Below are 11,966 nucleotides of genomic sequence, written 5' to 3' on the forward strand. Positions count from 1 at the left end.
GTTTTTATAATTCCACAAAGTAGGTCAGATTTGTATAAATTACTGTTCATTCACTAACTGGTCACAGCTGCTCTCCTGCTTCTTGTTAACTCTTTTTTCCCCCTCTGTGTCTGACTCAAACTTACGTTCATCATGAAACCACTTTCATTGATAAATTCTGACACAATTAGCGTACAAATGGGTATGATTTTCCTGAAATAAACTGTGTATGTAGACTCTCAATGATCACCAACAGTGTGGCGATGCCTGCCCTCTGCCTGTATTTCCTCTTTTTTATTTTGATTTGTTCGGGGCGTTTCTATAAAAGCACATTACCACGATTCTTCCATCAGATGGACACATAGAGGGTGTTTTCACATGGGCGGCTGAGGATTAGCTGAAAGAAGGCAGAGTGAGAATGCTCCTCCATGACATGCAAATGAACATAAACGGCTGGAAGTGACTCAGAAATGAACCAGAGAAATTATAGTCTGGTCTCCTACCGCCTACTGCCCTGCTTTCCATCCCATACCATCATTATTTTTATTATTCTATTCTATTATAAATTAGTGTACAGGTAATTGACGGCTGCTTTATACAGTTTTCAGTTTTTAATACACTTGAAAGTGGATCTGACTCCACAACAGCTACTGCATGGACCTTGAGGTGAGATTGTTTCATAGATCTATATGTTAGATTGTGTTTATCCCATTCAATAAATGCACAACTACTACAAATGTTATGGTTTCTGTACAATACATAGAAATAAAATATTATATTTCTATGCTTCAGTCTTATTGTGTCATCCTGACTTCATGAAGACACCCTAGCAGTGATATCTAGCACCATATTTCATGTGACTGACAGGTATGTTGATCAAAGTGGAATGGATGGACACCTTAAGGTGATGATGTGCTCATGAAGGACAGAACTGTGGAGTCTGAGGGGCTCACCGTGACCGCTTTTGATGGGGTCGGGTCGTAGGATACGGTCAAACAGGCTCTCTGAGTAACCATAAGATCTAATCCTGATCCTCATATGGAGGTAACAAAATGATGTATTGCATGTCAGCAGTTTTACCTTGAGATGATATGTTTAATAAAAAGCCAAGGAATTTGAAGGGAATTAGAGTGACATCATAGTTGTAATCCATTTTACCTGCATGGCCTTTATACTGAAATGGATAAATGAAATATATCAAATGCAATATGCATGAGAAAAATGTACTCGCAGGCATCCTGATATAATATTTATAGGATAACATGAATCTTCATAATATTTACCACCCTGTCTCTGCCCGAGTAGCTTTAAATATACAAAGGAGACAACAAACATGATGCACAACAGTGAAACATCAAATGAAAACAATGGTAAGCATACATAGAAATATAGCTTCTATTTAGCCAACAGGCAAGTATGAGGATAAATCTATACATAAATAACATTTGGACAAACAAAAGCTAGCAGCCATATACAGTTAAAACTATGACTGCATTATAAAAGCTCTGTGCTAAAAATGCCGAAATGTCCACTTATTATCAAAAGTATTTGGGGCAGGAAAATACGATGACATTATTTTTTATGAGTCTTATACACACAAATAAATCAGTTTATCAATTTAAAACTGGGCCAACTTCATCATTTCTACACACTGAATTAAATGTGTAGGTTTATAAACCTTAGTTGTTTCCTGTGAAGATGGAAGTTTATTTTGAAAAGACAGTATGCATGTAACAAGCGAAAACAGACTCATGCTGCTGGACTTTTGCAGGAAAAACGCACGAAAACGGGGATGAATTTATATCATTGTGTAGCCGAGGGTTTATTTGCGCCTATACTTTAGGATAATTATAATATAACAAACACGGGGCTCCGTATTCGGCACCCAGAATGGCAGCCACTTTATTTCTTGTCACACACTTCTTCAGAACCTCTTTCGACTCTCTCTCCTTCCGTCTCCTCCTTCACAATAAAAGCACACAACACATATACAGGAGCCCTGCTTCTTAACATCCTCAACATAATAGCTTACAATTATATAAAGAGAGTGACATGAGAAGATAAATCTCATGTCTGTAAGTTAAATCAGCTATAATCACTATTTTAAAGTGATTAGTGACTCGTCTAAAACATTTAAAAAAGGAATAACTTCAATAGAATCATTCTATACACTGTAGCTGCTTTACATTCTAATAGAATGTAAAGAAGTTGCATTAGTGTTGCCTTTTCTTTTCTTTTCTTCCCACAAGAACGTAATTTTGTCAGGTTGATAAAAAAATGTCGCTTTACTTCCTGACATTGTTACTTCATACCATCCGCCGTTGTTTACTATTGTTATGTTATCATAATTATTTATATATATATATATTTATTTATTATAACAACGACGTATGTGTGTGTGCTACATTCAAGGTCCTTTTAGTCTCACTGGCCACTCCCACCTCATGGTATCACAGCAACGGAGCTCTGAGCCCTCTCCTGATTGGTCCATATCCAAGAATCCGAGAATCCGCCATATTCAAACTTCCGCGGTGGTGTGTGCGCTCTGTTGTCATCGATCTTCTGCCTTCTTTGTACACATCGGGCCATTTTTCATACGTCTGGACTTTGTCTTTTGTTCGCAACGCCGTTAATACGTCTCAATACAACCGATCTCAAAACGAAGCCTCCTGTAAAATGGAAGAAAATGAAAACGTTGGAGGAAGAAGGGGGGGAAAGAAGAAGCAGAAACTCCGCAGGATGTCATCGAGGACGTCCACCACCAGTGTGATGATCGCGGCGGAGCCGTCTCCTCAAACACTCCGCAGAAACAAGAAGTACGTAGATCAGGCCAGATACATGTGATATCGTTATATGTAATGAATTATGTATGCATGTATTTATTCTGGAGCTCTGATTGTTACGGTATACGACTTCAGCACATTGTGAGCTAACGTTGGTTAGCCGACATGCGAAGGGAAGGGCTGTTATTGTAACCGGCACATGATGCCTTCAAGTGCACCTCGGATACTTAAGCTGCGTGTGGCGGCACTAAATATGCAAGATAAACTAAATGTGAGTCATAACACAATGAACGACTATTTTTAGCGGTCCACAAAATCCACATCATGCAATCTGCTGGTTAACTTATGAGTACAAACTACAGTTATAACTAAGAATGGAAATATGATCAATTATGGCTGCAACTGATTATTATTTGTAATATTGAGTCATCTGTGAATTAATAAAGTAGAAAAAATGTCCATCATGACTTCTGAAATCCCCAAAAAGGTGTCTTTGTAATGCTTGTATCTTTTGGCCAAAACAATCTAAAACTCAATGACATTCAATTTACAATGATGTGAAAAAAGACCCAATTTAAAAGCTGCAACCAGCAAATGCTGAATTGTAAATGTGGCATTCTTGCATGATACATTGCTTGATTACAAGTCACTTTTCTGTTGACTAATTTTTTCAGCACTGTAATCAATGGTAGAGTAAGTTAGATGCATCAATATCAGATATCATTTCCTCAGTTCGGTTTTGTTCACACTGCTGATACTGGGAAGTAGTGGAGTTGGTATTTCCATGATTTCCCTGCCTGTATTATATGTATGTCACGGTAGAAACAGTTGTAATTAAACAGACATGTGTGCATAGTTAAACCTGTACTGCACCTGTGTTTGTTCTTCGATACTGCAGATAGTGTTGAGGAAATACTCAAATACAAATCATTTTTTAACTTGCATGATTATTAGCTTGTAATTAATACTCTGCCTACACATTTATCATGATTTTTGCAGACTGCTTGCAGATGAATGAACTTCACCAATTCTTTTTCATCACTTTCCTCTGATCTTTCACTCTCCACTCATATTTCCGTTATTTCCAACATGACTGCAAGGCAGAATACAAGGAGTGCGTTTCATTGCAGTGTGTTCAGCTGACTTTGGCCTTGACAGCACCCTCAGGGTGTCATCAGAAGAAGACATTGAAACTCTCTGTAGCTACATTGTTTTGTGTCCATAACTGACTTTTTTCCTGCAGCAGCAGAGAGCCGTCCGGCTCCTTATATGGTTCTATTGACATCCCTCAGTCGTCATCCACAGCGTGTGACATAATCTAAACATAACAGTGACTGAAGACAAAATGGCACACAAAAGGAAAAAGGCATTCATCATGTTAACAAAGCCGAAATGCTCTTTAGTCGTGTTTGTATGCCTTGATTTGCTGTTTGTGGTGTATTTACGCAGCTATGTCTGCACGTATGATCAGATTCCGCATGTCTTTTTATCAATAGAAGACAAAAAATAACATCCTCAGCAGAGTAGTAGTCAGTCTCTCTGCAATGAAGTCGACATAACCTTGTTGTCATTGTGTTTGACCGACGCTTATTTGTCGCATTTCCTGCAGACCTCCTCTGCAGAGAGGCAGCTCCTTCACCTTTCTCACTCCTGGGACTCCGTGGGATTTCAGTCTCGTGAGTTGATGTTGAAAGCACAACACCATCATGTTAGATCGCAGTGTTCACATCCACGCACATATGATCTGTTAAATCCATACGTGACTGTTTATTCAGGATAATATTTCTGGGCTGCGATCCTAACATTTAAATGTTGTTACAGACTTGTAAAAGTAACCAGTTTGTATTATTGTGTTGCTACAGAAGAGAAAGCGCAAAGAGAAGGAGGATGACACAGTCAGTCTGTCCAGCTTCGACCTCAAGGTGAGAGTCAAGGCAGCGAGTCTCGTGTTGCACCCTCGAACGTGTCCTCACAACAAACTTTAATCCCTCTGCATGACTCAGGTACTCGCCACAGACAGCCATGAGTGCGCTTGTGTGTTATGAGCTCAGGATAATCCCAATACGCCTTTCACTGGCACAAGCGTCTGTCTGAGGAGATGATAATGGTGACAGCTAATCCTATCCTTGTCCCTCAGTATTATCACAGTCTCTTGGCTCTGCCAAAGTGGTTTAATACCTTTTTCTAAACATCAACAACTTTCATGTCCACTTTAATACCGTGACATGAAGCTTGCATAAAAGTCAGCTATGGTGTTTGAGAGTGAAATAAAACTGGAGTATTTCCTGATTTCGAGTTGTTTCTATGTGAAACAAAAGCAGTGCTTTATAATATAGCAAATACATATTTGTAAGTAATAAATGGAATATCTGTCATCTAATTTCTGCAACTGCAGAACAGCTTTTTAAATCAGGCTTTGAACAAAATTAGGAATAAAAGGTTTTATTCCCAATGTGTGATTGACAGCCTTGTGTTAAACAATGCCTTAGTATTCAATACTACAATCTACACATCAATACAATCAAGTTAAACTGAATACAATTTATTTCCGTGATTCCCAGGAACCCAGTAACAAGCGTGTCCGACCGCTGGCTAAAGTTTCATCCCTCGTCAACTTGCTATCTCCTGCAAAGAATGGAGCAGTGCGGCGCTTTGGTCAGACCATCCAGGTACATGCCCAACTCTAGTGGCACTCCCTCTACAAATTGACATGGTAGAAAATTCAAATCAGTCAAATTTGCGTTTGACTGTAAAATAATCATTTTTTTCTTTATTTTTTTCTCTCTAGTCCATGTCATTACGTGGGGACAACAAGTCACCGGGGATGTCCCTCAAAGCTAGCAGCAAGGCAGCAGGTCCCACTCCCACCAAACGCAGAAACAGCACGCTGTGGTCGGAGACGCTGGATGTCCATCAGAAGAGCACGTTCTCCACCAAAGAGATCAAGAGACAGGAGGTTCTGCAGTTCAGTCTTTTTTAAAGTTTACAGCACAGTCACCTTTTAAAAGCATGGAGGGCAGAAAAAAAATAACTTCTCCTGCTGCGGTTTCTGTTTCTTCTTCAGGCAATTCATGAGCTTTACAGGGGAGAGCAGGATCTCATAGAGGATCTCCAACTTGCACGAAAGGTTAGAAAAGCCTTATTCAATGTTATACAAATACATAAAAACACTTATGCTCCCTTTTTATGAACTTTCTTTTGTGCTCACAATGCTGCTTTTCTTCACAATCAGGCATACCATGATCCGATGCTAAAACTCTCCATCATGACAGAGGAGGAACTGGCTCACATATTCGGGGACCTGGATGCATACATCCCCTTACATGAGGGTAAATTACCAACAAATATTCTTGGACCTGAACTGCTTCACAGTTTACTTTTGGTTTCATTGGACAAAATGTCCATAATAACCTTTCAGCATATAATTGTGGTCTGGCAGGAATCTAGACTTCTGCACCTCCGCTTGGCTCTGCTTTCTTGGGTTCGAAAATCTATCGTGTGACCAGAGACTTTGGCCTATCACAGGTCATTTCAGAGAGAAGACGTTCCTATTGGCTGTTCTACAAATGCAGATGTGCGTGCAGCTGTGCACGTCCCTTCTGTGAAAGCCTAATTCAATGGCGGAATGTCCTGCCAGAAAAGTTGTGATACCAAATTGGAGAGAAATTGTTGCTACGGTTAGCAGAAAGCTAAACTATTAGCAACGTTTCCTCTCCATCCCTCTAATAGTTTTGCCTCCTGCGCAAGGCAATTTTGCCCAATGGTGCCAAAAATAAACTGTCTACCCAAGCTTTAAATGACGCTTGAAGTGTTTCTGACTATGTGTGTGCTTTTTTTAATAATCTGCAGACTTACTGATGAAACTGACGGTGGGAACTGGCCCCGATGGAACAGTAGCTCAGATTGGACGGATCGTTATTGACTGGGTGTGTATTGATGTTCACCTGACACACATTAGCTGCAGATATGATACATTTCAGCATGCAAAAAGATTGTAATTTTTGTTGTATCTTTTCAGCTGCCTGGTCTGAACGCTTACAAAGGCTATTGTAGCAACCAGCTCGCGGCCAAAGCCCTGCTGGACCAGAAAAAGCAGGACAGGCGGGTCCAGGACTTCCTGCAGCGCTGCCTGGAGTCGCCCTTCAGCAGGAAGCTGGATCTTTGGAGCTTCCTAGACATCCCTCGATCACGTCTGGTGAAATACCCACTGCTGCTGCGAGAGATCCTCAGACACACTGCTCCTGATCACCCAGACGTACCCAGTCTGGAGAGAGCTGTATGTTATCCAAATTACATGCCTTTGCAGTTACAGACAGTGCTATATCTGAGAAATTACATATTTCGCTATTTTTTCACTGATTATGTAGTCTTGTGTGTTTTACCAAATAACCAACTGATCGGTCTTTCTTTATTTATCCAGATCACTATAATCCAGGAGATTCTGTCTGATATCAATGTGAGAAAAGGAGAGTCTGAGTGTCGGTATTATATAGACAAACTGGAGTATCTGGATGATAAGCAGCGGGACCCTCTCATAGACAACTGTAAGACCCTACTGTGTCACGGCGAGCTGCGGAACAAAAGTGGCTCGGTGAGAATTAGGATTACTCTCCTTATTATGACCATCCACATACATTTTGTCTGTGTTGTATCGTTTTATATTAACGTGTTTCTTCGCAGAGGCTGCATGTGTTCCTCTTCTGTGAGCTGTTGGTTCTGACCCGACCGGTGACCCGGAACGAGAGGAGCTGCTTCCAGGTGTATCGCCAACCCATCCCAGTTCTGGATTTGGGTCTTGAGGACCTGCAGGATGGAGAGATCCGCATGGGGGGCTCTTTCAGAGGGGCTTTCACCAATGGAGAGAAAGGTGGGTTGAGTTGAGCTCCACCTGCTGGTGGTTTGTGACCGAGGCTTGTTGTGTCATCTATTAATAAAGTGTTTGATCGTTTCATTTGTCCAGCAAAGATTCTCAACTTTTGTGATTTCAGCCTCTCAGATGTGAAGATTTGGTGCTTTTCTCTTTGATAATTTGAAAAGTTTTGGACAGTTGGTCAGACAGAGCAAATTGGAGACTTTGGCTTTGCTGCTTGTTGTTCAGTGGACTGCATCTCTTTTCTTTCTGTGTCCCTCCAGCTAAGAACGCTTTCCGTGTGAGCTCTCTGGATCCCTCCCACGGCCAGTCGCACACCCTGCATGTCAACGATGTCTACCACAAGCAGCAGTGGCTCAACTGTCTACGCACCGCCATGGCCCAACAACAGGGGGCTCCACCCAGAGTTCAGCAGGGAGAAGCTGTCAGAGCCAAGCGTCGCTCCTCCACCATCTCAGTCACCACCTCTGACGAGGAGACGGACGAGAACTGCCCGCCTGTCTGTGGCCCTAAACTCAGGCCTCAGACGCTCTCCAAAACCAGACTGGACCAGAAGTTACAAGGCTCACTAAAGAGGAAGGAAACTGGAGTGTAGACATTTAACCCGGCAGCAGGTTCCTCTTAGACAGACACATTTAGGCAACAAGTGTCAGTCAATTTTCATGCAACCACTGTTTTTCTGCTTTTACTTCATCACTGTAGCTGCGCTGAAAGTCTTCATTCTTCATTTCCGTCCAAATGTATTGTCAAATGTTAGTCTTTACAAAGTGTAATTAGTTTACATCAAAAAACAACAACAACAATGTGTCGGTGTTACTGAAATGTATGTTTATACCTGCTAATTGTGTGTGGAATTAGGGTTTTATGTGTACTTACATTTAAACAGCTTTATATCACTTGTAGCTCTTCAAATGTAGTTTCAACATTCCTTCATGTGTCAACACTTATCTTTTTTTTGCTGCAATCAAAATGTCAATTAACCTACATTAAAGATGTATGTGGTTGTAAGTGCTATCTGTGTAAGGCTATGGGATCAAGGAACTAAGACACTGGTGGCCTGAGCTGTTCGTGCAGGAAGCCTTTGGGTGACGGAAGTGTCGATTTTTGAGATGAGATACAAGATAATGAGCAGAACGTTAAAAAGAACACCGATCATGAATATGATGAAGAAAAACATTTCTTGGAAAATCTAGAATGTATTTCAGAGAAAAGTTGTTCAATGGAAAAAGATAAAACATTTAGTTTGTTCTTTTAAAAGACTCCCAATAGACTGAGGTTCAAAATCAAATACATTTTTACTTTTAGTTCGTACTGCAGCTGCGCTTACAAAAGATGCAGTATGCACTCAGTTGGGACATACCGTTTCATCATAACATTGCACCTTGAACTTTTACCTTCTTGCTCATATATCATCTGTGCAGAAGATTGTGGGTCAGAATAACAAGAAAAGCTGGCTTGCCTCTGTGCAAAATGTGACCAGATTCAGTCGGACATCCTTGTATTTTTGGCATACTGCATTTGACGTCCTATGTATTGGGTCATACTTGATATTTTTCTGGCATACTAAATAGTGTGGTAGTATGGGTACAAACATCCTCTCAGTTGTACTTTGACTGTGTCGCAACATTTTGTCAAGTAAACAGAAGCTGAAAAAAACGTAAGTGTGCTCCTCCTTTTCTCTTAATGTCTTGAAATCCTACATGTCCGTTATGTAGTTCTGTTCATTTTTTATATCAGAATACCGTTGTAAAGGCCATTTGATATGTCTAGAAACATTAAAAACCCATTCAAAAAAAACAACCTCTTACTTATTTAACCTTTAAATATTTGCAAAAATAGGTTTTATACCTGGGCCTTCTGTGCTGTCCTACTGAGCTACGGTTATTAGTTTCTATTGGTGTAATAATACTTATATTAATATAATATTCTTATTAAACCGTTTGGTACGAGGCTGACAAACCGAACAATACGTTAGAATAATACTAGTGCATTTGGAAAATGCAGAAGCTTAAATTGTGGGAAATATGTTTTCGGTGGACTGCGCTCATGTAACAGACAACAGGATGTGTGACCTTTTGAACCCGGAACAATAAGAAAAAACAGTTGGGGCCGGCGTTCTACGTTTGCCGTTCTACGGCCGAGAAATAGGGGCTGAATCTTTATTATTATTAAATTATAAAATAGCTATAACTTTGTGATTCTGTTTAGGCCAGCAGTGAAGGCTTAGCTGGCCCTGACGGCCCACCACTGGCTTTAAGTAAACTACATCTGAACGTCTTGTTTTTTAGTTTCTACTCGCTGTAAAGCGGTGATTATCAACATTGGATGTGTCAAGAGTGACATAAGAAAAGGAGATCTACTTTATCACACATGACTTAAGACTTGTTGATGAAAATAAATACAGCATTTATGTGTTCAAAATCCATACTGACAAACAAAATGGCTGCAGAGTTTCATGAAGATAATTAAAAGCAGGTTAGGAGCTGAAACCGGAAGTGCTCAAAGAGGAACTAACTCTTGAATTAATTCTGTCCTAGAAGACAAACCTCAAATTTTCTTTTTTTTCCTGGTGCCTGCTGGTCCTGCCACAACCCCAGCTGCACACCACACTTACCATTTGACTGAAAGGGCCTCTCCCACATCGTCAGCTGCTGAACCTGCAGTATCTATAGCTCATTGTGAGCCACCAACAATAACAGCTTCTCAACAACCTTGCTGATAGATAGCGTGTTCCTCAAAAATGTATTTTCTGCTAAAGTAAGACGCTGTTGGATGAACAATGTACAGCTGCCAAATGCAGTCTTTGAGGGTTTAAAAGGTATCACTTCATGTAAAAAAAACACCTGGCATCCTTTTGCCATTGTCCCTGACTATTATTCTTGGTAAGCTTTAGCTCAGTGGTTCCCCAAGGACAATATCTCGTGCTGTCCTGATGTGTCTCTTACAAACCTAACACCTGCTTTCCTAGAGGTGATCAGTGGAGACAGCTGGTGGTTCAGGTAGGCTCAAATAACAAGCTCAGGAATCTGAAAGTTTTTAGGATTTTCAATGCCTCCACCGAATGTGGCTGTCTTTCTTTTTACCAAATGATGTGAATTCATCACTGTTTATTTAAAGCATCTTTATCAGATACTAACCATTTAACCATTTCTATTCTATTTTACCACACTGCTTTTATAAATAGCTATATTTGTTGGCTTCTCTGCTTTCGAGACAATTTGCATCAAGTCGTGCCCTATGAAAGCAACAACATGTCCTCATTCCTTATATTAAGGGACTTCAAATGAAAAGCCGGAAGTTACATCGTGAGCTGGAACTAGTGTTACAGGTTGTTGTGGTTCGCCCGGTTTAACAGGAAGTAACACCGAGCTAATAGTTAGCAGCAGTCTAGCGGTCGTGATGTTGTCTTTCCATTACCAACACATATTTTCCTACTAATTCACCGTCCAGTTTCACGTTCTTCACGAACATATCTAACAAACCTTGAGACTCAACTATTTACGGATGCGGATCAAGCCATCACCTTGGTTTTGGGTCTCAATACTCTTAAAGGGTAACTTACCTAATGACCTTTACTAAAGATAAATTAAAGTACTGGGTTTAACGCCTATAACCTCGAATTATTCGAGCACATTTGATTTTACATTTTACGTTATGCCACTATTTTACTCTTTATTTTTGTATTGTCCTCTCCAAGCCGTCTTTAGCTGCTAGCTAACGTTTGGCTAGCAATGTACTGCTATGGATAACGGTAGAGGAAGGAGGGGCTAAAGACAGGAAATACGTCATCAGGCTTAATCCACCCGATTATGTAGCAGTTATATGCGAGATGTTTTCATATTTTATTTGTTCAGTTAACTGTTGAGTTATGTGAATCTTGAATTCCGTTTAGCTTTATTCCCTAAAATGGGTTTGATGATTTTGTGTAAGTTGTTTAAGCTGATTGAATGGAAATTCAGTTTGCAGTTTCAGTTGCAGTTTGAAATTCAGTTGATTGCGTGCAGCGTAATGTCTCAGGGAGACATCGATTCAAATTTAGAAAGTGCACAATATGTCGCCATTTCCTCCGGGACCGAGTTCGTGCAAGGCGTACACTATAAAACGCAGATCGGCAGAGATCTTTTCCAAACGTGGTTTGTGTGCAAGTCATTGCAGAATTGCGGCAGTGTATGGTTGATTGCGTGCAGCGTAATGTCTCAGGGAGACATCAAATATTGTTTCAATGTATGTTTTAAATCTCCTTTTCGCTTTTAATGGTTTCATGTGAAGCACTTTGAATTACCTTGTTGTTGAAATGTGCTATACAAATAAACTTGCCTTGCCTTTAAAGCATT

At 40.3% G+C, this 11,966-nt stretch overlaps 1 protein-coding gene across 1 annotated transcript; it reads left to right on the forward strand.

Moving 5' to 3' along the window:
* Positions 1-2,519: 2,519 nt before the first annotated feature.
* Positions 2,520-9,364, forward strand: LOC306776146 (neuroepithelial cell-transforming gene 1 protein-like). The gene is made up of 12 exons (XM_079266750.1): positions 2,520-2,795; positions 4,372-4,438; positions 4,625-4,684; positions 5,324-5,431; positions 5,551-5,718; positions 5,827-5,889; positions 5,995-6,091; positions 6,612-6,688; positions 6,781-7,038; positions 7,183-7,353; positions 7,443-7,629; positions 7,896-9,364. The coding sequence occupies exons 1-12, from the start codon at positions 2,656-2,658 to the stop codon at positions 8,225-8,227; spliced, it is 1,728 nt and encodes a 575-aa protein (XP_079122876.1). The 5' UTR covers positions 2,520-2,655; the 3' UTR covers positions 8,228-9,364.
* The last annotated feature ends 2,602 nt before the right edge of the window (positions 9,365-11,966 follow it).

This window comes from Melanostigma gelatinosum, assembly GCF_949748355.1.
Source record: "Melanostigma gelatinosum genome assembly, chromosome: 1".
In the NCBI taxonomy this organism is placed as follows: Eukaryota; Metazoa; Chordata; class Actinopteri; order Perciformes; family Zoarcidae; genus Melanostigma; species Melanostigma gelatinosum.